This window comes from Phocoena phocoena, chromosome 10 (assembly GCF_963924675.1).
Source record: "Phocoena phocoena chromosome 10, mPhoPho1.1, whole genome shotgun sequence".
Classification (NCBI taxonomy): domain Eukaryota; kingdom Metazoa; phylum Chordata; class Mammalia; order Artiodactyla; family Phocoenidae; genus Phocoena; species Phocoena phocoena.
The window spans coordinates 60,863,989-60,890,882 of record NC_089228.1 but is presented as its reverse complement, the minus strand read 5'-3'; the positions used below and the strand labels follow the sequence as shown (position 1 = coordinate 60,890,882).

The window sequence follows — 26,894 nt, the reverse complement described above, 5'->3', positions numbered from 1 at the left end:
TTCAGAAAGCATCAGGGCCATAAGGTCTTTTGAGCCCTTCAAAGTCATGAAAGTTAATAAACAGATGAGCAGTAATCCTGTTTTGACATAACCATATAGTTAAATAAAAGACAACAGGCTACTGATAGCTAAATATAAGAAAAATAATTTTAACAATAATACCAACAGGTTATACTTACTTGACCTTTAAAAGGTAAAGTTCTAGGGCTAGAGATTAATTTTAGAATGAAGTTGAAGAGATCCAAACAAAAGTTTAAATTGATTAAAGAGCTAAATAATTTATCTTCCTAGCATATGTATATAGCTTGAAGGGGGTAAAGTTTTAGGAGTATACTTATATTTTGACTAGTGGATTACTAAAAATTTTTCCTGTAGGATATATAATTGCTGTATTTCTGGCATTAGTTTTCATTTAGCTTTGCATCCAGAGTTTATAATTTACAGTGTAAATTAGAGGATCATTACTTGTGCTTTAATGTAAAGCTTAAGAAGAATAAATGTTATGTACAGTTTTCCTGAATGAGTATAACTTGGGAAGTAATTCAGAATGGTTATTTTGTCGTGGTTCGGGAAAACGTAAAATGATAGTGGAACCATCAATTCAAGGTATCTCTTCCTGGATTAGGATTACCTTAATTAACCTTAATTAACCCAAAACATGGCCTTCTTCCTGTCTCCAGAATATTCACATTGTTGTGACACAACAACATATTTTGTCAGTAAATCCTAATTTGCACCTTGTCTACCTCATGTGTTAACATGACCTTGGTTTACCTGGCCTTCCAAGCATGACTTTTGCTAGCGTTTAAAACTTAAATAAAATGTCATCTCTGTCAGGAAAACTAACACACTCTAGGTCCATGTTTAAGTACTGTTAACTTCCTTAAATTAAAAATTCTTTTAGGGCTTCCCTGGTGGCGCAGTGGTTGAGAGTCCACCTGCCGATGCAGGGGACGTGGGTTCGTGCCCCGGTCTGGGAAGATCCCACATGCCGTGGAGCGGCTAGGCCCGTGAGCCATGGCCGCTGAGCCTGCGCATCCGGAGCCTGTGCTCCGCTACATTTTCTTCTCAAGGTAGTACCCACATTTTAAAGAGATTAATTTTTTATCTTCCCAAAGAGTAAATTTCATTTGCTTTTAAGACAGAGATAACGTTATCTCAGGATCAGAGCTCAGATAAATACATTTTTATGACTATCATTTTTAGTAAGCTGCATTGTCCTGTGACTTGTAAAAGGACATTTTGAAGTTGGTAAGATGCCACCTACTACCTGGTGCAGTGGTATAGGCTGGCCAAGTGGTCAGAAAGTTAGTTTGGGACTACTACCCAAAGTGATCCTGTGAACATTCTTTACTGCAATGATGTAGCCTTGTACTAAAAATACCACCTCGGCCTTGTTACATATGCTCACTTCAGTGGAACTTCTGTGTACTTGGAAAATCACACCTGCTGTTTGATTTGGTTGATGCAACTATATCCCAATTTAGATAAAATTTGGGTTGTACATATATGATTGATTTGCCTAAAAAGGGATATTTTAGTAACACAATCTTTCTGGTAGAATAACATTTAAAAAAATTTATTTATATTTATTTAATATTTATTTATTTATTTATGTATGCATGCTGTGCCAGGTCTTAGTTGTGACATGCGGGATCTTCGTTATGGCATGCAGACTGTTAGTTGCTGCACGCGGGATCTAGTTCCCTGACCAGGGATCAAACCCTGGCCCCCTGCGTTGAAAGCGTGGAGTCTTTCCCACTAGACCACCAGGGAAGTCCCTAGTTTTTTTTTTTTTTTAATTTTTTTTTTTTTAATAGAAGCCCATATGATTTAAATTTATTTATTTATTTATTTATTTATTTATTTATGGCTATGTTGGGTCTTCGTTTCTGTGCGAGGGCTTTCTCTAGTTGTGGCAAGCGGGGGCTGCTCTTCATCACGCTGCGCGGGCCTCTCACTATCGCGGCCTCTCTTGTTGCGGAGCACAGGCTCCAGACGCGCAGACTCAGTAATTGTGCCTCACGGGCCCAGTTGCTCCGTGGCATGTGGGATCTTCCCAGACCAGGGCTTGAACCTGTGTCCCCTGCATTGGCAGGCAGATTCTCAACCACTGTGCCACCAGGGAAGCCCTAGAAAAACATTTTTAATAGAGTTTATGTTTTAGAAAAGTTTTAGGTTCACAGCAAAAAAAAAAAAGAGGAAGAGATCTCCCATATACCTCCTCACCCCTCAATAAAGCTTCCCCTATTATCAACTTCCCCCAACATAGTAGTACATTTGGAATAATCAGTGAGCCTGTGGTGACACGTTATTACCCAAAGTCTGTAGTTTGCATTCGGGTTCACTCTTGGTGCTGTACATTCTATGGGTTTGGACAAATGTAATAAGGTATCTACCTTTATAGTGTCGTATAGAATAGATTTCCTACCCTAAAAATCCTTTGTACCCTGCCAATTCATCCCTCCCTCTCCCCTAACCCCTGACAACCACTGATCTTTTTTTACTGTCACCATAATTTTGCCTTTTCCAGGATGCCATATAGTTGGAACCATACAGTAAATAACCTTTTCAGATTGTCTACTTTCATCTAGTAATATGTATTTAGGTATTCCTCCATGTCTTTTCATGGCTTGGTAGCTCATTTCTTTTTAGCACTGAATAATATTCCATCATCTGGATGTATACAGTTTATCCATTAACCTACTAAAGGTGCTTTGTTGCTTATGAATAAAGCTGTTACAAATAAAGTTTATGAATAAAGCTGTTATAAATATCTCATAACACAGGTTACTTCACTCCTAACTACTGTGTGGTTTATTTGCATGTTGTTTTTCTTAGGAAGAGCATTTCTTCTGCAAAGAAAGAGGGTTTTATTTCTTCCTTGATTTGTGGTTTGGTGTCTGACATTAATTTGGGGAAATTATTGGTCGTTATTGCGTCAAATAGTTCCTCTGTTCCTTTCTCTCTTTCTTCCCCTGGTATTCCCATTATGCATACATCTTTTGTAACAGTTTTTGGATATTCTGGGGTTTTTTTTTTTTTTTTCAGTCTTTTTTCTCTTTGTCTTCCAGTTTTGGAAGTTCCTGTTGACATATTCTCAGGCACACAGATTCTTTCCTTGGTGGTGTGCAGTCTGCTGGTGAGCCATGAAAGGCACTGTTCATTTCTGTTGTGGTGTTTTTGATCTCTGATTTCTTTCTGGTTCTCTCTTAGGATTTCCGTCTCTCTTACATTACACATCTGTTCTTACAGGTTGTCTATTTTTTCCATCAGAGCCCTCAGCATAGTGGTCATGGTCGTTTTAAATTCCTGGTCTGATAATTCCAACATCTTTGCCAGGTCTACCATTCTTTGCTCGCTCTGACTCTTCAAACTGTGTTTTTTGCCCTTTGGTATCCTTGTAATTTTCTTATTGAAAGTTGGGCATGCTGTCGTGGGTCAAGGGAACTTTGGTAAACAGGCCTTTAGTGATGAGTGGTAAGGCTAGGGGAGTGGTGGTGCTCTGTGTGCCTGGTCTCAGCCTTGGAGAGCCTGTGCGCCTGGACTGGGAACCCAGTGGTGCTTCTCAGGCCTTCCCCTCACCTGGGAGGGTGGCTGCAGTGGCCTGAAATGGCCTATTTCCCGTCTCCCGGGTCGGTCAGGCTCTCTTGAAGTAGTTTCTCTTGAGACCAGGCATCGTTAAGGACAGAACGCTCTGACATATTTTGAAATGCTTACTTTTCTTCTCCCTCCTGCTGGAAACAAGGTGGGATTTTTCTCCAGTCGTCACTGTGAGAACCTGGTAGAGCTTCTGAAGGTAAACTCACAAAAAGAGTAAGGTCCCTCTCCTTGACTGGGTCCCCCTGGAGTTTAAGTCTTGTTAATACTTGACAACACTGAGCTTCCAGCACTTGGTCAGTTACAGTTCAGGTTTTCCTCCCCAGCACTGGTCCTGCTGAGGTTTCCACCCTGGGTTTCTGCTCCATTCAGTTGTGATTCTCTGTATCTGCCCCTGTCTCTCCCATTTTTGCATCAGTCACTTACACTGTGACCTCACTTCTATGGTGGATCTAAGAGAGGCTGTTAATTTTAGTTTGTTTCAAGCTTTTTACTTGTTAGGATGGAGTGGTGACTTCTAAGCTCATTCTCTACATGTTGAGCCAGAAAACAGAAGTTAAGAGCTATTCTTTTTAATCAATAATTTTTCTTACATAAATACTGTCTAGGAATTGCTGAAAAGCCAGAACCAAGGGGGTTGGTGCTATTAGACTTTTAGGTGGTGGACCAATGGCTTGGCATTACCTTATGGGCTCAGAGCAAAGCAATGCCAAACTTTTCAATATCCAGATGATCATAAAGTAAATAAGGATGATTAATAGGTTATGTAACTTTTTGAAAAACAAAGATGCTGGTGGGTGACTGGCTGTCCTACAAAATACCACAATTTTAAAATATAAAACAAACAAGACAGGTTCTTAGAAATTTGATAATGATAAAAGTAATTAGTTCCTTAATCAACAAGGACCCACTGTATAGCACAGGGAACTGTACTCAATATTCTGTAATAACCTGTGGGGGAAAATCTGAAAAAGAATGGATATATGTATCAATATAAATGAACCACTTTGTTGTACACCTGAAACTAACACAACATTGTAAATCAATTATACTCCAATATAAAATAAAAATTAAATTAAAAAAGTAAATAGTTCTTTTTTTTGAATTTTATTTTATTTATTTTTTTATACAGCAGGTTCTTATTAGTTATCCATTTTATACATATTAGTGTATATATGTCAGTCCCAATCTCCCAATTCATCACACCCCCCCAGCCTCTTTCCCCCTTTGGTGTCCATACTTCTTTAGTACAGTAACTCTTTGGTAAGTGGATATATGTCATTCCAAAGCTAATTTTGTTAACTAGAAGGAATGAAACTTGTTTTTTCAATTATAGGATAACGTTAAGCATAAAGACCATATTGACCATCAGAAGGATAAAGTCGCCTTGACTCTGGCTCGTCTAGCCCGCCATGTTGAAGTCGAGAAACAGCAGAAAGAAGAGAAGAATAGAGCATTCAGGGTATGTGGCTGTTTTAAGTGATATTTTACCAGATTATAGAGTTGTTTATAAGAAAGTTAAAGAGGTGCTTGTATAATCAAAAATGTATAATTGGATCCAAGTTCAGCATGAAGTCTACATAGCTCACTGAGTTAGTAGTAATTCATGACGGCCTTTTACATTTGTTTTTGTTGGATTCTGCTCATATATGTATACAGACAAAAAAGAAAAAATAGAATTAAGTGGACTTTATTTTTGGGAATTAAAAATCATGGGATTCCTTAAGCTGGTGAGCAGTTAAGGGTTTCTAGTTACTTTATCACAGTTTATCAGGGCTTCTGTAGATAGAAGCTGTTGAAAGGTTATTTTTTACCAAGTACAGCCAGACCACTTTCACTTCAGCCTCTCCCTTCAGATTATTGAATTAGTGTGGTAGAAGAGCTACTACGTGGAAACTGAAGCCTAATTTAGACTCTTGCATGATATAAACGTTTTAAAACCTTGACTTGCTTTATTTTTTTTAAGATTTTTTTTTGATGTGGACCATTTTTAAAGTCTTTACTGAATTTGTGATAATATTTCTTCTGTTTTATGTTTTGGTTTTTTGGCCGCGAGGCATGTAGGATCTTAGCTCCTCAATCAGGGATTGAACCCGCACCCCCTGCATTGGAAGGCGAAGTCAAACCACTGGACCGCCAGGGAAGTCCCTTGACTTGCTTTAGAAGGCACCAAATGAAATTACCTTAAAGAACTTCCCCAATATTGCCAAATGTCTGTTAGGAGTAGAATGTTGGCAAGTTGGGTAAAAAAAAAATCCTACTGGGAGTTTAAAAATGGAAATAGAAATCATGGCATAATTTTACCTTGTATGTTTTTGATTCCTTGTTCCATTGCTTATTATAAAGGGATTTATATATTTCTGTTGCCTCTATTTTAGTATCTCCTAATCTAATGTAGAATACATTAGTCTTCTTTAAATTTAGAAGTAGCTTTGTTTGGGGACTTTAACTTTATAATGTAATACCAGTTAAATTAGAGCATAGTATTCTAATTGTATGTTTAAAATGCTTAATACATTAGTGATACTGTTTTTTTTCTATAAATTTATTTTATTTTTGGTTGCTTTGGGTCTTCGTTGCTGCACACGGGCTTTCTCTACTTGTGGTGAGTGGGGTCTACTCTTTCGTTGCGGTGCGTGAGCTTCTCATTGCGGTGGCTTCTCTTGTTGCGGAACACAGGTTCTAGGCACACAGGCTTCAGTAGTTGTGGCACACGGGCTCAGTAGTTGTGGCTTGCGGGCTGTAGAGCGCAGGCTCAGTAGTTGTGGAGCACGGGCTTAGTTGCTCCGCGGCATGTGGGATCCTCCTGGACCAGGGCTTGAACCTGTGTCCCCTGCATTGGCAGGTGGATTCTTAACCACTGCACCACCAGGGAAGCCTAAATTAGTGATACTTTTTAAAAAAACGGATTCTTTCTTTCCTGGTAGAGACACTATTCAATTTTTTTTTTTTTTATTTTTACTGGAGTGTAGTTGATTTACAGTGTTAGTTTCGTTATGATCAAATCTTTTTTTTTTTTTTGAGCAGAATTGCTTTACAATGTGTTAATTTCTGCTGTACGATGAAGTGAATCAGCTATGTGTATACCTGTTTCCCCTCCCTCTCGGACCTCCCTCCCACCCACCCATTTAGGTCATCACAGAGCACCAAGAGGAACTCCCTGTGCTATACAGCAGGTTCCCACTAGCTATGTATTTTACACATGGTAGTATATTTATGTCAAACCTAATCTCTCAGTTCGTCCCACCCTCCTGTTCCCCTCACTGTGTCCACAAGTCCATTCTCTACATCTCTATTCCTGCCCTAAAAATAGGTTCCTCTGTACCATTTTTAGATTCCACGTAATATGTGTTAATGTACGGTATTTGTTTTTCTCTTTCTGGCTTACTTCACTCTGTATGACAGACTCTAGGTCCATCCACATCTCTAAAAATGACCCAATTTTGTTCCTTTTTATGGCTGAGTACTATTCCATCGTATATGCATACCACAACTTCTTTATCCATTCATCTGTCATTGGACATTTAGGTTGTTTCCATGTTCTGACGATTGTAAATAGTGCTGCAATGAACATTGGAGTACCTGTGTCTTTTTGAATTATGGTTTTATGCCCAGTAGTGGGATTGCTGGATCATATGGTAATTCTATTTTTAGTTTTTTTACAGAACCTCCATGCTATTCTCCATAGTGGCTGTATAAATTTACATTCCCACCAACAGTGCAAAAGGGTTCACTTTTCTACACACCCTCTCCAACATTTATTGTTTGTAGATTTTTTGATGTCGGCCGTTCTGACCCTTATGAGATGATACCTCATTGTAGTTTTGATTTGCATTTCTCTAATAATTAGTGATGTTGAGCCTCTTTGCCTATCCTAATCCCTCATGTGCCTCTTTGCCATCTGTATGTCTTTGGTGAAATGTGTATTTAGGTATTCTGCCCATTTTTTCATTGGGTTGTTTGCTTTTTTAATATTGAGCTGTATGAGCTGTTTATATATTTTGGAGATTAATCCTTTGTCCGTTGCTTCATTTGCAAATATTTTCTCCCATTCTGAGGGTTGTCTTTTCGTCTTGTTTTTGGTTTCCTTTGCTGTGCAGAAGCTTTTAAGTTTAATTAGGTCACATTTTTATTTTTGGTTTTATTTTCATTACTCTAGGAGGTGAGTCAAAAAAGATCTTGCTGTGGTTTATGTCAAAGAGTGTTTTTCCTATGTTTTTCTCTAAGAGTTTTATAGTGTCTGGTCTTACATTTAGGTATTTAATCCATTTTGAGTTTATTTTTGTATATGGTGTTCGGTATTGTTCTAATTTCATTCTTTTACATGTAGCTGTCCAGTTTTCCCAGCCCCACTTATTGAAGAGGCTGTCTTTTCGCCATTGTATTGTTCTTGCCTCCTTTGTCATAAATTAGGTGACCATATTGTGCATGGGTTTATCTCTGGGCTTTGTATCCTGTTCCATTGATCTGTATTTCTGTTTTTTTGCCAGTACCATAATGTCTTGATTACTGTAGCTTTGTAGTAGAGTCTGAAGTCAGGGAGCCTGATTCCTCTAGCCCTGTTTTTCTTTCTCAAGATTGCTTTGGCTATTTGGGGTCTTTTGTGTTTCCATACGAATTGTAAAATATTTTGTTCTAATTCTGTGAAGAATGCCATTGGTAGTTTGCACTGAATCCAGTTGGGATTGCACTGAATCTGTAGATTGCTAAGGGTAGTATAGTCATTTTCACAATATTGATTCTTCCAATCCAAGAACATGGTATATTTCTCCATCTGTTTATGTCATCTTTGATTTCTTTCATCAGTGTTTTATAGTTTTCTGAGTATAGGTCTTTTGCCTCCGTAGGTAAGTTTATTCTTAGGTATTTTATTCTTTTTGTTGCTATGGTAAATGGGATTGTTTCCTTAATTTCTCTTTCTGATTTTTTGTTAGCGTATAGTAATGCAAGAGATTTCTGTGCATTAATTTTGTATCCTGCAACCTTACCAAATTCATTGATTAGTTCTAGTAATTTTCTGGTGGCATCTTTAGGATTTTCTATGTATAGTATCATGTCATTTGTAAACAGTGACAGTTTTACTTCTTTTTTTCCAATTTGTATTCCTTTTATTTCTTTTCCTTCTCTTATTGCCATGGCTAGGAATTCCAAAACTATGTTGAATAGAGTGGCAGGAGTGGACATCCTTGTCTTGTTCCTGATCTTAGTGGAAATGCTTTCAGTTTTTCACCATTGAGAATGATGTTTGCTGTGGGTTTGTCATATATGACCTTTATTATGTTGGGGTAGGTTCCCTCTATGCCCATTTTCTGGAGAGTTTTTATCATAAATTGGTGTTGAATTTTGTCAAAAGCTTTTTCTGCATCTGTTGAGATGATCATATGGTTTTTATTCCTTAATTTGTTAATATGGTGTATCACATTGATTGATTTGCATATATCGATGAATCCTTGGCATTCCTGGGATAAATCCTACTTGATCATGGTGTATGATCCTTTTAGTGTGCTGTTGGATTCTGTTTATAGTATTTTGTTGGGGATTTTTGCATCTATGTTCATCAGTGATATTGGTCTGTAATTTTCTTTTTTTGTGACATCTTTGTCTGGTTTTGGTATCAGGGTGATGGTGGCCTTGTAGAACGAATTTGGGAGTGTTTGTTCCTCTGCGGTTTTTTTGGAGGAGTTTGAGAAGGATCGGTGTTAGCTCTTCGCTAAATATTTGATAGAATTTGCCTGTGAAGCCATCTGGTCCTGGACCTTTGTTTGTTGGAAGATTTTTTTTTTTGCGGTACGCGGGCCTCTCACTGCTGTGGCCTCTCCTGTTGCGGAGCACAGGCCCCGGACGCACAGGCTCAGCGGCCATGGCTCACGGGCCCAGCGGCTCTGCGGCATGTGGGATCTTCCCAGACCGGGGCACAAACCCGTGTCCCCTGCATCGGCAGGCGGACTCCCAACCACTGCGCCACCAGGGATGCCCTGTTGGAAGATTTTTAATTACAGTTTCAATTTCATTCCTTGTGATAGGTCTGTTTATATTTTCTAATGCTTCCTGGTTCAATCTTGGAAAATTGTACCTTTCCAAGAATTTGTCCATTTTTCATGGTTGTCCATTTTATTGGCATATAGTTGTTTGTACTAGTCTCTTATAATCCTTTGTATTTCTGCGGTGTCAGTTGTGATTTCTCCTCTTTTGTTTCTAATTTTATTGATTTGTGTCCTCCCCCCACTTTTTCTTTTTTTGATGAGTCTGGGTAAAGTTTTATCAATTTTGTTTATCTTCTCAAAGAACTAACTTTTAGTTTTGTTATTCTTTGCTACTGTTTTCTTCATTTCTATTTCATTTATTTCTGCTCTGATCTTCATGATTTCTTTCCTTCTACTGATTTTGGGTTTTCTTCATTCTTCTTTCTTTAGTTGCTTTAGGTGTAGGGTTAGATCGTTTGAGATTTTTCTTCTTTCTTGAGGTGAGCTTGAATTGCTATAATTTCCCTTGTAGAACTGCTTTTGCTGCATCCCATAGGTTTTGGGCCTCTGAATCTGAACTGCTGGGCTAACAGAGGACCTCAGATCCCAGGGAATATTCATCAGAGTGAGGTCTCCCAGAGGTTCTCATCTCAGCACGAAGACCCAGCTCTACCCAACAGCCTGCAAACTCCAGTGCTGGAAGCCTCAGGCCAAACAACTAGTAAGACAGGAACACACTCCCACCATCAAAAAAAAAAAGAAAAAAAAAAAAAAAGAGAGAGATGATAAAAAACATGTGTCACACATTAAAGAGCAAGTAAAAACCTGCAAGACCAAATAACTGAAGAGGAAATAGGCAACCTACCTGAAAAAGAACTCAGTGTAATGATAGTAATAGTAAAGATTATCCGGAATCTTGGAAATAGAATGGAGGCACGGATTGAGAAAATGCAAGAAATGTTTAACAAAGATCTAGAAGAACTAAAGAACAAACAAACAGAGATGAAAAACACAATAACTGAAATGAAAAATACATAGAAGGAATCAATAACAGAATAACTGAGGCAGAAGAATGAATAAGTGAGCTGGAAGGTAGAATGGTGCAAATAACTGCCAAGGAGCAGAAGAAAACAAAAAGAATGAAAAGAATTGAAGGCAATCTCAGAGAGACGTCTGGGACAACACTAAACACATCAACATTCAGATTATAGAGGTCCCACAAGAAGAAGAGAAAAAGAAAGGGTCTGAGAAAATATTCAAAGAGATTATAGTGAAAAAATTCCCTAAACATGGGAAAGGAAATAGTCACCCAAGTCCAGGAAGTGCAGAGTCCCATACAGGGTAAACCCTAGTAGAAACACACCAAGACACATATTAATCAAACTAACAAAAATTAAATTCAAAGAAAAAATATTAAAAGCAGCAAGGGAAAAGCAAAGAATAACATACAAAGGAATCCCCATAAGAATATCAGCTGATTTTTCAGCAGAAACTCTGCAGGCCAGAAGGAAGTGGCAGGATATACTTGAAGTGATGAAAGAAAAAGACCTACAACCAAGATTACTTTACCAGCAAGGATATCATTCAGATCCAATAGAGAAATCAAAAGCTTTACAGACTAGCAAAAGGAAGAGAATTCAGCACCACCAAACCAGCTTTACAACAAGTGCCAAAGGAACTTCTGTAGGCAGGAAGCACAAGAAAAGAAAAAGACCCACAAAACCAAACCCAAAACAATTAAGAAAATAGTAATAGGAACATACATATCGATAATAACCTTGAATGTAAATGGATTAAATGCTCCCACCAAAAGACACAGACTGGCTGAATGTATACAAAAACAAGACCCATATATATGCTGTCTACAAGAGACCCACTTCAGACCTAGGAACATATACAGACTGAAAGTGAAGGAGTGGAAAAAGATATTCCATGCAAATGGAAATCAAAAGAAAGCTGGAGTAGCAATACTCGTATCAGATAAAGTAGACTTTAAAATAAAGACTGTTACAAGAGATAAGGAAGGACACTACATAATGATCAAGGGATCAGTCCAAGAAGAAGATATAACAATTATCAATATTTATGTACCCAACATAGGAGCACCTCAACACATAAGGCAAATGCTAACAGCCATAAAAGGGGAAATCAACAGTAACACAATAATAGTACGGGACTTTAACACCCCACTTACACCAATGGACAGATCATCCAAACAGGAAATAAATAAGGAAACACAAGCTTTAAATGACACAGTAGACAAGATAGATTCAATTGTTATTTATAGGACATTCCACCTGACAGTGGTGGAATACACTTGCTTCTCAAGTGCACACAGAACATTCTCCAGGATAGATTACATCTTAGGTCACAAATCAAGCCTTGGAAAATTTAAGAAAGTTGAAATTGTATCAAGCATCTTTTCTGACCACAACGCTATGAGATTGGAAATTAATTACAGAAAAATAAACTGTAAAAAAACACAAATACATAGAGGCCAAACATTGCACTACTAAATAACCAAGAGATCACTGAAGAAATCAAAGAAGAAATAAAAAAAATACATAGAAACAGATGACAACAAAAACACTATTCAATTTTAAGGAAGATCCTTTCCCCAGACTATGTTAAGTGTGTTATTTATGGGTCATGGGCAAAGTCTCTTTGAGAGAGGAGTGGTTTGCAAGTTGTCCCCCTTTTCTGCCCATTTCCTCAGTATGCTAACTTCTTTTCCCAGGTCAGATGTTACAGATGTGTTAACACCACATAGGTAATAAAGCATTTGAGATGAGTTCAGAATCTGTTATCACTATGACAAGTAGGGTTTTTCTCAAGGGTAGTTTCAGCTTTTACCCATGTAAATGTTTATTCATTGTATTAAAGACTTTAGCATTTGAGAAAGTTTTTTTAAACTTTGAAATTCTTGTTTATCAATTGTAAAGAATAAATTTATCTAGATTTCATTCTTTCCTAAGAAAGAAACTGACTCACACAGATACTTTAGCTCATTTTTTGCTATTCATTCATGACTTTTTTTTCTTGTTTGATTCTCCTTATGTATAACTTGTTTTTTAAAACTAGATGAAAGAAAACAATAAGAAAACAAAACTACCCGAAAGGAAGATAATGAAACCAAAGTAAAACTAATTCTTGCAGAATTTTAGTAGGTGTTAACTGTGACTAAAAATATGGTAGAAAACGTTTTCCAGCTCTTCTAGGCCTTTGTGAATTGTTGGTGTCTCACTGTTAAAGTGGATTGTCCATCTTTTGTGATGGAAAGGTTTTAAAGAAAATCTGTTAAAATCTTCACTGGATAAATCACTTTCAGAGATAATGTGTTGTGCTTGACTAGTTGATCAGTTACCAGCTTTGCTTGTTGATATTCCAGGATTTAAGACGACTTGCATGAAGGGATGTACCCCTAACGTGTGTGGAAATAGCTGGGTGACAGGAAAAGGGTGACTAATTTGGGGGTGATTTTAGCCAGCAAATGTTTTTTGATCATTGACTATGTATGGCCACGGAGTTCAAATTCTATTGTAAGAAATGCCAGAGAACTTTCTTTTTAAAAAGCCTGCTTATTTTTAATTACTGACAGTAGTTTAAAATAAGTAGGCTATTGGCTGGCATATAGTAATATTTAATCTCAATTATATTTATTTAATTTAAGGTGTTTTTTAAAAAAGATTTTTGTAAGGAACTCTTCTGATAGATGGTTTAATTTTGTACGTAAGAAAATGTCTTTATAGTCTACCAGAGGCTTGCCATATTACTTTCTTTGGATAAACTAATTTTGTTTACCATGGCATGTTATCCAGAGCACTGATCCTATAGGATACACTTTGAGAAAAAAGAAAGTAATTTGGTGACTTATCAAGTTGGGATACTGTGTGTTCACTGTAAGGAAAATCACATGTGTGTTAGCACTTCAAAGTTTTAGAAGTCCTACACAGAAGGGACCTTTTGAACTCTGTTTTGAAACCAATGGTTCTATACTTAATTTGATTACAGAGAATTAAAAAAAATGTATATAATGCATATTAACATCTTTGGAAAATTAGTATTCTATGGCCATACTTAGAGCAAAGTTGTGTAGAAGATTTTTTTCAGAGTAAAATCTTGAATCTCCCTGTCCCCCTACTTACCCTTGCTGATAGAAGATCCTGTTATAGTGATAAGTAGGTCATTCAATATTCTGGTCTATTTCTTGCAGCATTTGTGGATTTGTGATTTCTTTTTAACAACCTTTTTGAGACACAGTATGTTGTACAGTAAGTCCCCTACTTATGAACGAGTTCTATTCTGAGAGCGTGTTCATAAGTCCAATTTGTTTGTAAGTCCAACAAAGTTAGCCTACATACCCAACTAACACAGTCGGCTATATAGTACTGTACTGTAATAGGTTTATAATACTTTTCACACAAATAATATGTAAGAAACAAACAAACACAAAATATAAAGAAAACATTTAAAATCTTATAGTACAGCACCTTGAAAAGTACAACAGCTGGCATACAGGGGCTGGCATCGAGTGAACAGGCAAGAAGAGTTACTGACTGGAGGAGATCCTGGGCTTGAAATACAGATACTGTACTACCGTACTCTATACAATACTGTACAGTAAAGTACACAAAATCACAACCAGTTGTAGAGTATGCACGCATGTGACAATGTACGCCAGACACGGGAACTAACTTACTTGACTGGACATGCAAACACACATTCGTATCTTTGAAAGCTCTCATCTTGAAGGTTCGTGTGTAGGGGACTTACTGTACTGGTTAAGTGAATGGATTCTAGAATCAGGTTGGAGAATGAGAGTTTAAATCCTGGCATTGTTATTTATCCTTGTGCAATTTACTTGACCTTCATGTGCCTGTTTTCCCATCATAAAATGGGAACAATAATAGTACCAATCTCATAGAGTTATTGTGAGAATTAGATCTAAGATGCTTTTAGACAATGCCTGGCACGTGGTAAGTGGTTAATAAGTGTTACTCGTTAAATACAGCATGATTAGAGTATGCAAATAGCTTTATCAATAACATAACTAGAAAGATTTAGAGACTGTAACAGTCTAAAGCATCTAGTTTAGTGGTTGGCACTGGCCCACTGCCTGTTTTTATAAATAAAATTTTATTGGAACATAGCCATGCCCATTTGTTTACATATTATCTGGCTGCTTTCATGCTGCAGCAGCAGAGTTGAGTAGTTGCAAAAGAGACTATATGGGCTGCAAAGCCTAAAATATTTACACTGTGGTCTTATATGGAAAACGTTTGCCAGCCTTTGATCTAGATGCAATAGATGCTTTATGCTGGCACATTTTAAGTACTAATGTGTGTCTGCTTTTATACTATTCACTGAACAAATATTTAATAGGCTTCTGTATACTTCAGACTATATATGGAAAATTTGAAGGAAAATGTATAAAAGGTTAAAGATGAAAATAATCATTCATATTTCCATTCCAGAGGTAGCCATTGACGTTTATCATATTTATTTTCTGCCTTTTCCCTCTCTGCAGATAGAGTTACATATAGCTTGACATAATCTTTGTTTATATTTGGCCTTATTTGTTTAATACTATTTGGTGACCCACTTGATATCAAAAGTATATTTCTGCTTCAATGAAAAAGTTTTGTTAGTGTTTCTAATGACTTTCATGAAATGTACACACCATAATTTACTTAAATGGTACCCTATTGTTGGAGATTAATTTGTTGCAAACTTTGTGCAAATGTAGATGACATTGGGATCAACATCTTAGAGCATGAACCTTTGGTTTGACTTACCTCTTTAAGATAGAGTTCTAGGTGTGGAGTTACAGGGATAAAGGATGATCAATATTTTCTGATCGCTGTTGTGACAAAATAATTTTCTTAAGGAAACCAAATTAGTAACCGTAGGTTAATTGAGTTTTTTCTTAATATCTTTAGGAAAAAGTAGATTTTCAACATGCTCATGGGTTGCAAGAATTGGAATTTATTCGAGGGCATTCTGATACAGAAGCAGCGAGACTGTGTGTGGACCAATGGTTAAAAATGCCAGGTAGGTATTCTTTAGAGATCAGAGTGGAACATAAGATTACCAAGCTTCCCTAAAGCCTTAAAACATTGTGTCTGTTTTATTCAGTTGCTAATAAGTACATAGAGTATTGAAATTTAGTTCAGTAATACTTAACAGAAGACCTACTTTACCAATTGTCTTCCTACTTTGGCAAAAGTGTATTTTGAGTATAAGTAATCCTTGAGCTGATCATTTATTCATTCATATGTCTCCTAGTTATTATCCTCTATGGGAGGGCGTGTAACAGGTTACTTGAGGTCAGGCTTCTCTAAGGAAGTGGAATTTAAGCTGAGATGGAAAGGATTAGCATTTACTTTTTTATTTGTCAGTGCAGCCTGTGTAGATATTTTGTTAAGGAAATGTCCATGTGGGAGGCTTATCAAAAGCAGTGGGTAGCTTCTTCATTGCTAACTCTTTGCAGACCTGAAATTCCTGGAAGAGTCACTGTGCAGTGTTTTCCTCCTACCAGATAATTTGGTAGAATTTTTAAGAGCCACCATGGCAACTTTTCTAGCTTCTCTTGTAGAAGACCCACTGAGCCCTTAAAGGCTTGGGATATCCACAGAAACCTTAGCTGTGGATTCAATCCAGCAGAAAGTTTAATTACAAAAAGTCTTAGAAATATCTATGTATGCAGTGCTCAACTTTGAACCTAGGTATCTTATTCTGTAGTTTTCAGAGGGCTTTTCTTTGAATAGAATCAAATTGCAACTTTTAAAATAATTCCAATAATTTGTAGATATTTTAACACCTGGCCACTCCCTGAAACTGTATTTTCTTCTTATCTCCCAATGTGTTTGTGCCTGGCAAACTCCCACCTTGCCCCATCCTCCTTTTTAAATACCCTTTCCTCTTTTTTTCTTCTTAGTTGCCTGTGGGGTTAGCCCTACAGGTAACATTCAATACTAGAGGTTGCTAGGTTTATTTAGTCTGCATAAGTTTGGTTGTTCAGCTGTCTTTGATCCCACAGTGCTTTATTCATTTCTCTCAAATAGTTTCTACCCTCTTATGTTGCATTGATAAGTTTACGTGTCTGTGTCTTTTACCAGATTTATATGCTCCGTGGGGACAGAGACTAAGGCTTATTAATCCGTTTTAGTGTCAGTGCCTAAAAAGAAGGCTCAGCATAGAGATGTCCAATAAGTGTTGGTTGAATATTATACAAGAGTGGGCTGTAGGATTTGCATATGAACACAGAAAAGAAGCCTAGAACTCGGGTACCAAATGTGACTGTCATTCAACTAAAGAAGAGAATTGTTTGGCATTCCAGACCTACTTTAGAAAAAATACTTAGAAATTATGGTCCTTAGCTGCATCAGAATCACCTGGGAGTCTTAAATACACATATCTGGGCCTCACCACTAGAGATAATTCTAGGGCATCAGTAGATTTGGGAAGATTCCTATGTGATTTTGATAGGAAAATGGGCTAGAACTACAAGGCTCAATCTACAAGATCTCTTGTAAAAATCGTTCATCTCATATGAATCAAACACTTTCAAGTCTTGTCTAGAATGATTGCTGGGCCAGTAATATGTCCCTTTAGGCCTAATCCCTGGCCTCCAGATTGTTAGAATATTTTAATTCATTGTAAATTGAATTCATAAGCATCTGTTTATATATTTCTGGGAACAAATGAGTCACTTAGCTGTGTCTTTAGGATTCTTTGCAAGATGTGATATTGTATCAGTATATCACTTCAGGTGACACCTGGTTCATTGGTGGCTGATAAGCTTGTGCCTTGAGTTAAGGTCTTTAGTTATGCTCTTTTTATGTGATTGTTTTATCTTTTTACTTGGTCCCTGCCACTCCATAACACTGAAGTCTGGGGTCTTTTGCTAGCACAGCTGCCTTAGCATTGGGCTATACTTGGTGTGGTGCAGTTCCATACATGGGCTTCAGAGAATGCTGAGATCTTTGAGGAGAGGAGAGCTGGGGAGAATAGAGATGGCATTGTTCTCGTCAATTATAAAAAGTGAGATTCTGCTTCTCAATAGCATTAAGGGACTTGTTCAATCTGTTCCAAAGTATCCAACCATTATAATTCAGTTCTTTGATTAGAAGTAGTTTGAGTACTTTATAATTACTCAAACTGGAAATCCATCTTTTATTTTTTATAGACTTATAGTTAGGCCAGTTTCCACACATTTGATTACTTAGTAATTTAAAAACAACACTGTACTATTTAAGGGAAAGAGCTGTTTAAATCTCTCTGTATTTTGCCTTTCCATAGATAAAGCTTATTTTCTTTCTGGCTTGTTTTCTCCACTTTGATTTTTATCCAGAACCTCTGTTTGGCTAAATAAAGGTTTTAATAGGCAACACCTGGAATGTGGATGGACAGGAAATAAAAATTATTATAATTCTGACTGCATTAAAAAATTAAAGATAAAAAAGTATATTGTTAATGCCTCTTTTAATATGATTAATGCTATGTTAGTCGTTCTTTATTGGTAGAACACATTTATAAGCATTTTGGCAGCATTTAATAGAGGCATTTCCCCCATAAACAGCAGAAAAGCATGGAAACCTTCAACATATATAACCATTTGGGGATCTTAACTAGATGATGTTAAAGGAATAACATTTATTCTAGTTAAATGCTTAGGGGCTTCGTAGAAATTGCCATAAAGATAAATACACAGCTTTTTGTTGTATGAAATATTTAAGGTATTTGAGTGAAACAATTTATAAGAAATAATAATAAAAGATAATAACCAAACTATCTAGAGTATATATTAGAATCCTCCTGGCAGTTTTTACAATTCTTTGTTTATACAGCATAACTCTAAATTTTTCATTGTGTAACATGTATTGGGAGTTTGCCTGGGAAGAAAATTTGGCTAAGTCTAGAAAGTTATGTGACTGTTAAGACCAAGATTATAAAGAAAGAAAAGGGATGAAGAATGGACCAGGATAAAGGGATAATTAAGGCATTCTCCTTGTCTCTCCTCTTCACTCCTTCCCACCCTCCCAGTTACATTGTTTGACATAATATTCATAGAACCCAGATCCTCTATAATATAACTAAACCTTACGATGTGTTTAAGATAGTTAAGAGAGAAAATAAGAATTAGAAGAAAAAATCTTTGCCAACTTGCATAAATGAAAAGAAGGGAGGCAGGAATAGGGGTTCTGTAGAGCAACTGGTTTTCTAATATATTCCATCTTTGATGTTTCCTGGCTATTGAACTTAAGGGAACAGTTTTTTTCCTCAGATAATGTTACTTGGGGATGTTAACGGCTTCCCTTGTCCCAAATAGCTATTTACTTGTAGGTTGTTGTACCTTTTATAAGAAAGTTTGTAAACATCTAATTACAAGTAGGATCACCCAGTTGATGCTGCACATGTTTTTCATTGTTTTTTCATGATTCTGATTACCAGTCCAAAGGACAAGTATCTGAAATAGAAACTTAAGAATTTATATTCCAATGATGCAGGACTCAAAACAGGCACAATTAATTCTGGAACAAAAGGTTCGTTCCGAAGAGGAGGCCAAATACGAGTGTCTGGGAAGCCAATTTCATGTCCCATAATGCACTGTAACAAGCAGTTTGATAATGGGCACCTTCTCTTAGGACATTTGAAAAGGTAAGTGTGATATTCAGAATAGTGGATGCTGAAGATGAAATGAAAGCGTGATGCACCTCTGCCATTGTGATTATAGCTTTATATTCCAAACTCATTGTTCTGTGCTATTATGATATAATTTTTTCTAATGTACATTTCTTAGGCTTCCTAGAATGCTCAAAATCAGATTATTTTAGTGATATTCAATCCTAATATGTCTCATAAAATTCTGACCAGACTTTTTGCATTGATATGCATTTGGATCAGTTTTAGAGAAATGCAGTCCATTAGAAAATCCAGCATTTAGCAAATTTGAAGAGACACAAAGCACTTAACAGATATTTGGGCTAGCCTAAAGAAAGCTAGTATGTCATTACAAAATAAATGCTAAAGGCAAACCAATGTACCAAAGTTAACAATAAATATTCTATTTATGAAATCCATCTTATTAATTTACTGAATTTTTGAATAGTAGAGCTTGAGAAAGTAAATATCAAGGGAAGGCAATATTAAAAGCATTAAATAGTCTTATCTTCAGTCTCCCCTTCTCATAGTTTAAAGATGGGAATTGAGAGTTTGGACCTCTAAGCCTTCTCTTTTCCAGATGTCTCACCCTACTTACACCTTACCCTACTCTTAGAGCCTTCTGGAGGGGCTTCAGCATTCTACAGATAACTGTATTCTAAGTATTTTTAAAAAGTCTCTGAGGCAGTTTTAAATGACACAAATTTGTTAAATTGTTAAAATGACATTTTAAAAGGATTAAAAGCCATTTTTAGGAAATAGGTGTGAGCCAGAAATCTTGACATGAGATTATTATTCCAGTGGTTCATTTACAATTATTTGTGAGTTTTATGGTAAATAAAACAGGAAGGAACAGATGATGGCTGTACAGTTTTCAAACTGGAAGTTTACCAGTTTGGCAAGACATGCTTAAATCCATTTTATTGGATCTTGAGTACTTTTATGAAACGTAAAGCTGTTGGTCACTGTTTGAAGAGATTGCATGGCATATGGGAACCACTTGATATTTCTTGAATATAAAGAACCTTAATATTTCAGTAGAAAAAGTGTAAAGTCCTGAATGTGTGTGTGTGTGTGTGTGTGTGTGTGTGTCTAGCTTAACAAATGAAGCAACATAGTTCTGCCCCTAGAATGTCAGATTTTCTAATGTTACCTCTCTTTTGCTGAGTAGGTTTGATCACTCTCCATGTGATCCAACAATTACACTGCATGGACCTTTCATCAGTTCTTTTGCTTGTGTAGTATGTTATAAAAATTTCGTTACTCAACAACAATATAGGGATCACCTTTTTGCTAAGGTAAGAGCATATCCTAAGCTAAGAGTAGGTATTCTTTTTCTAGAGAACCGTGGAATGGGATATAGGTGTTTTCTTGCTGTTCTTAAGGTTGCATTCGACAGTGATGCACATAAAGATCAAAATTATGATTGTCTATGGGGAATAAAATTACTTGGAACATTAAGTTATCGTGGGCAGGTAACCCTGATAGCTGAAAGCCAGCAGTCTTAAAGAATATCATTTTTATGGAGTTGCTCTATGAAAATAACTTACTTTGTTCAAGATGTTCTGTGAGTTAGTCACATGATAACCAGAACATTATTCTTAAGTGTGCTGCCGTTCACTGCTGGTTGAATTGTTGGAACCACGTAGTAAATAATGATTCCTTTATTAATGCTGGTATTAAGAAGTAGATCTGGTATTTAAAAGGCTGGTATTTAACACTCGCATTAAGTGTTAAATCTCAAGGGATATAAGATTGATTCATGATATTAGCAAATTCAGTGTAATGAGGAACTCTGTGATAAGTGTTTCCCACACTTGATATTAGATATCTCACTAGTTAAAATTACAAAATGTTAATTGTGCAATATGTTCACTGTGGAAAAATTTTAAAATACTAACAAAAGGAAAATAAGAAATCACTTTTTAAAAAAATTTATTGAAGTATAGTTGATTTACAATGTTGTGTTAATATCTGCTGTACAGCAAAGTGATTTAGTTATACATATATATACATTCTTTTTTATATTCTTTTCCATTGTGGTTTATCATAGGATACTGAATATAGTTCCCTGTGCTATACAATAGGACCTTGTTGTTTATCTATCCTACATATAATAGTTTGCCTCTGCTAACCCCAAACTCCCAGTCCTTTCCTCCTCCATTTCCCCTCCCCCTTGGCAACCACAAGTCTACTGTCTGTGTCTGTGATTCTGTTTCTGTTTTGTAGATGTGTTCATTTGTGTTGTATTTTAGATTCCACATATAAGTGATATCATATGGTATTTTTCTTTCTTTTAAGAAATCGCTCTTAATTTCACTTATAGAGATAAGCATTGTTAACATTTTTATGTATATATTTCTGCTGCTTCTCCCTATGTAAATATTTTTACATAGGATAAAGTATGTAAATTTTTTCATAATTAAGAAAAGCAGTGTGTTGTAAACATAAATGTTTAAATATATGTTGAATCAGTATGTACATTTAAAATCAATGAATGGCATTCTATATGAATATATTATAGTTCATTTAATTTCCTATTAGATGTATTAATTGTTTACATTTTTCTGTTATTAAAAACAATAACACATTAAATATCCTTGTAGCTAAAAACCTGTGAGATCCATACATGATGTATTTGCTGAGTAAATATTAGGTTTTGAAGTAGTAAAATGCTAATGTCCAGAGAGAACTAGGGTTTTTCTTTAAACCATGTTTTCAGAATTTGCTAATCTCTAGCCCTATACTTGAAAATTCATGTGGGTAGTAACTTGGATTCTGTAGAGGTTTACACAGAAAATGAAGACTTGCACTCCCAGGTGTCTCTGGTTGAGTTCTGTGGTTGACTGACCCCTGTTCTGGTGCTGGAGAGTGTTCCCAGGATAGATGCGCCTATTGACGCTGAGTTCATTGTATACTTAGTCATTAGTTTTGGGGAGCCTGTGTCTTGTTCAACCCTGATGAGTCACCGTAGTATGAGAGGAATCCATGTGCTCTAGAATGAATAAGCTGCAATGGTACATCATCAGGTGAAATAGGAGTTCAGAGGAAGGGGAGAGGAGTAGCAGAAGAAGCTGACAGAGCACTGCAGAGGAGAAGTGGTCCTCCAGGCTTGGATTTGGATAGATGGAAAGGACAAGTGGTGTAATCACAGGAAGGTTTGAACAAGAGCCTACACAGAGTAGCAAATATGGGAATAGGTAGCGTGCAGAGAGCAGGTGACATAGTAGGCCTGAGACTTCTGTCCTTAGACGGACTTGCTTGCAAGGTTGGCACTGGGCTGTTGTCTAGGAACTTAGATTTGGCGGGTCCCTACGAATCTCTGATGAGTGGCCCTTTGTGCGTGAACTGTTAGTGCAGACAGTGTGGTTTATGCTGAACACCTAATTTCCTTGTGGAAATTAGGTGTGTCTGTGTGTCTCCGCTGGGAGAGGACCCTTGGAATCTTACACCTGGTTTCCTCTGGACCTTGCCCAGTGTGCTTTTCCCCCTTTGTATCCTTTTGCTATAATAAATCATAGTCATGAGTACAACTGTACACCAAGTCCTGTGAGTCCTAGCCAACCACCAAGCCTGGGGATGGACCTGGGGACTCCCAACACAAGTACAATAGTAACTTGACTATAAAGGCACAAAATTTAAACTTGATATTGGAAAGATACTGGCACTATCACAGGACGTGACATGATGAAAGTAATTCTTATATCTTCAGAGCTAGAGGGACTTTAAATTCTAGAACCGAATTCCTTCTCCTTTTTTAGGGACACCAAAGAGATTGAGTGGTATTAGAATGGCACCAGTGTTCAGGGTGGATTCAAAGATGTAGACAAGGAGACCAGTTTAGGTGACTTCAGCAGTAACTTAGCTTTGAGATGAGAAAAGGGTTTACTTAGGTAATGACATTTAAAATAAAGACCTTAAAGTGGATCCAAAAGACACATTAAAGAAAGAAATGATAGGGCTGTCTAGTGCCCTGACACAGGTTTGGGGAGAGAAAGGAAAAGGGTGCAACTACATTCCATAGTTTTTTAGTGTTTGCAGTGGGTCACTAGTATTCCACCTTTTTCAGAACTGGAGTTCTTTCAGGGCATGTTTTTCTATTCCATGCTGTAAGCATATTCATCTTTTTTCTTCAATAAATCTGAATAGATATTTTAACCTTAAAATTAATTAATACTCTCATTTGTGTTTTCCCAAATTTCATTAATTTGTTTCCTTTTTTATCTGGGAATCACTCATCCTATGCTGTTTTGCCCTCCCTTTTGCCGTCTCTCCGGGAAGTAAATTTATGATATTCAGCCTTCTGGGAAGCAATCTGGTAAAACAGAGCAAAGGCTTTGGTGTCAGACAGACCTGGATTCCAGTTACTTTTATTAGCTATGTGTTCTCACCAAGTTACAGCACATCTGTGAGCTTGGTTCTTCATCTCTAAAGTGGAATTGTTATACTTACATACAAGATTGTTGAGAGAAAACATAATACAATATAAAGCACTTACGGCCTGACATATAGTTTTTAATAAAAGCTCCTATTGCTTATTCTTTGGAGTGTCTGTCACAAGGACTCGGAAGGAACCAGTCATTACGTATCTTAAATGAGCCAGAAGAGGTCGCTAGAAGATTGCATGCCTGTGAATTCTGTTTCATAGAGATGATGTTCTTCAATGAAATTGTGAAACTGTCCACAATTTGCATTGTTTGCCTTGCTGCCCTTCTGTTTTCTTTTTATCTCCAGTTTCTTCTGTCTAGACTCATGCCTCTCAAACTTTAAAGTGCACACAAATCACTTGGGAATCTTGTTAAAGTGCAGGTTCTGACTCAGTAGATCTGATGTGGGGCCTTAGATTCAAGATTTCTAACAAGCTTCTAGGTGATGGCAGTGCTGCTGGTCTTTGAGTCATACTTTGAGTAGCAAGTGTCTAGTGTTTTCTGACATTCAAGCTATCCAGGGACTTCCCTTGTGGTCCAGCGGTTAAGACTCCGTGCTTCCACTGCAGGGGGCATGGGTTCAATCCCTAGTCAGATCGCACATGCCTCGCAGGATGGCCAAAAAAAAAAAAAAAGACTATCCAGTGGGTCTGTCACTGCGTAACTTCCTGCTTTTCTCCCTTTTGGTGCTGGTGGGGATGGTGGAGGATGTATCGTAAGCCCCAGGGTGCCTTAGTGTCGCTTGTCGGTCGGTGGGCATTACAACTCTCTCTCATTCTGTTCCTAGGGCCATTCTGTCATCGAAGGTGACTCTTCCCCCTCCCCAGCCCGAGGCAACTAGTACACTACTTTCTGTCTCTGTGGTTTTTGCCTTTTCCAGACATTTCATTAAATGGAATCCTACAATATGTGGCCTTCTGTGACAAGATTCTTTCACTTACCATGATGTTTTCAAGGCTTATCCATGTTGTGACATATATCAGTACTTCATCCTTTTTATTGCCAAGTAATATTCCATTGTATGGACATATGCCACTTTCTTTTTATCAGTTCAGTTGGTGGACACTTGGGTTGTTTTCACTTTTTGACTGTTGTGAATAATGCTGATATAAACAAATGTACAAGTCTTTGTGTGGTCATACTTTTTCACTTCTCTAATGAGTTAATTGTTGGGCCATATGGTTATCATCTTTAAGTTTTTGAAGAACTGCCAAATTGTTACCCATCACAGTGTACCAGCTTACTTTCCCACCAACAATGTTCCAGTTTCTTCACATCCTTGCCAACACTTATTATCTGTCTTTTAAAATAGCCATCCTAGTGGGTACCTATGAAGTGGTATCTTATTATGGTTATACTTTTTTTTATGTATACATATTTGTATGGTGTGTTTTGATTTAATATAACTGGAAATATAATGGTAAAAAGGAATTGAGTACTTCCCAGATATCCTATTTCCCATTCCTTCCCCTGGTTTGTAGAAGTTATTTGCAAATATGCTATACTTTTGCAATAGGTATATTCCAATAAAATTTTATGTAGAATCACAGTTTTTGTTCTATTGAGCAAACAGTTTAAACAAGCTTATTTTGAATCCACTTATAACTCACAGTTGAACTAAAGCTTATTAGAGTTCTTCAGGTAGGGGTCATTTGTACAAATTGGTTGGTAGTAAATGCTTTTAGTGTTCTTATTTGGAACCTTCTAATTGGAATGCAAAGTGTCATACTGGGTGTTATCTTCTGCGTGGCTGTCACCAAAATAAAATAGGGTGAGGAGTAGTGGAAAGAGCATAGGATTTATCACCACAGCTATAAAGCTGGGTGTGAATGGTAGCTTTGTCTCTTCTGAGGGTACAACTTGGAGGGGAGTGATAATTTTGTTCACTTATGTAAACTTCAGTTTTCTCATTTGTAAATAATGAAAATAGTACTTCACGGGGTTATTGTAAGGATTAAGTGGAAAAGCACATTTGAACCGTAAGGTGGTGCTTGACATATACTCAGTATAAATGTAAATTTCCTATCACTCCTCCTGTTGCATTTCATAAGCAACTACACAAACTATTTTGATATCCCTAATGTTAATGATAGTAAATTTAAGAAGACACAATACAACTTTTAAGGCTATTATTCTAAAGACCATTAACAAGAAGTTACATTATATTTATACACAGCACACATACAGTTATACATATACATATAAATATACACTTAATAATATTTCCAATTTGGGGATAGAGGAGACTCTTAGCCAAGTTTGGAAACCTGGACTCTAGAAAAGACATACCTGTTTGTATCAGAATTTTAAGGTGACCATATACTAATACTAAATTAATAGATGTTTGATGAAGAATATTTGAAAAATAGAGGATGAGACAGAGTTAGTTTTGATAACAGAGAATGGATACAAGTTGACCAGAGGGGAAAAAGCAAAAACAATCAAAACATGAGGCTGGAATGGAATAAGCAATGCACAGAATTGTATGAATAAATGCTCACACTCACTAGTAGACAGGAAAGGCAAATTAACATAACACACATCTGTAAGACTGCAAACATGACAATAAGATCTGTAATAGCTATTGTGCCAGGCTCACTCAGTGCTAGGGAATCGGAATTTGTAGAGCCTTTTTGAGAAGCAGTTACACAATATCTTTTAATATTCAAATAATGAACCTTTTAACCCAATGCGGCCAATCTTGATAATGAGAGAAAAAGCACTATTTAATGAGGATATATAGTCAACAATATTTACAAAACCATTGTTTACAGTGGCAAAAAAAAAAAAAAAAAAGCCTGGAAAGGAATAGTTGACTAAATCTCAGTAGATCCACATCACACCATGGAGTAGTTTGTAGCCATTAAGAAGAATAAATTAGAGCGACACCAGTTGATTTTTAGGGATTTCCATTAGTTATTGTGGAATAAGAAAACTAAGAGGCAGAAGAATCTGTAAGATGACAATATTTGATAAAACAATGACAATTCCCCTTGTGTATTTATTTTTGTATGGAGAAATTTATGGAAGAATATGTATTTGTAAACATAGGTTATATTGCAGAGTAGAGTGAACAAAGCAAAACATAAGAAAAAGTATATGTGATATGAAAGCATTTATGCATTTATATAATATTGCATATAGATGTATATATAAAAAGAAAAATGTATAGAAAGCAAATGTACTTGTATGTTTATTGTCACAGAAAGATGGTAATAATCTGTTTTTAAGGAAATAATTT

At 36.6% G+C, this 26,894-nt stretch overlaps 1 protein-coding gene across 1 annotated transcript in view; it reads left to right on the top strand.

Annotated features, from left to right (window-relative positions):
• Positions 1-26,894, top strand: part of ZNF451 (zinc finger protein 451) — an 84,531-nt gene that overhangs the window by 21,842 nt on the left and 35,795 nt on the right. Inside the window, exons 4-7 of the mRNA XM_065885495.1 lie at positions 4,937-5,062; positions 15,503-15,614; positions 19,073-19,223; positions 20,398-20,524. Coding sequence (XP_065741567.1) covers positions 4,937-5,062; positions 15,503-15,614; positions 19,073-19,223; positions 20,398-20,524 — 516 coding nt within the window. The remainder of the gene's footprint in view (positions 1-4,936; positions 5,063-15,502; positions 15,615-19,072; positions 19,224-20,397; positions 20,525-26,894) is intronic.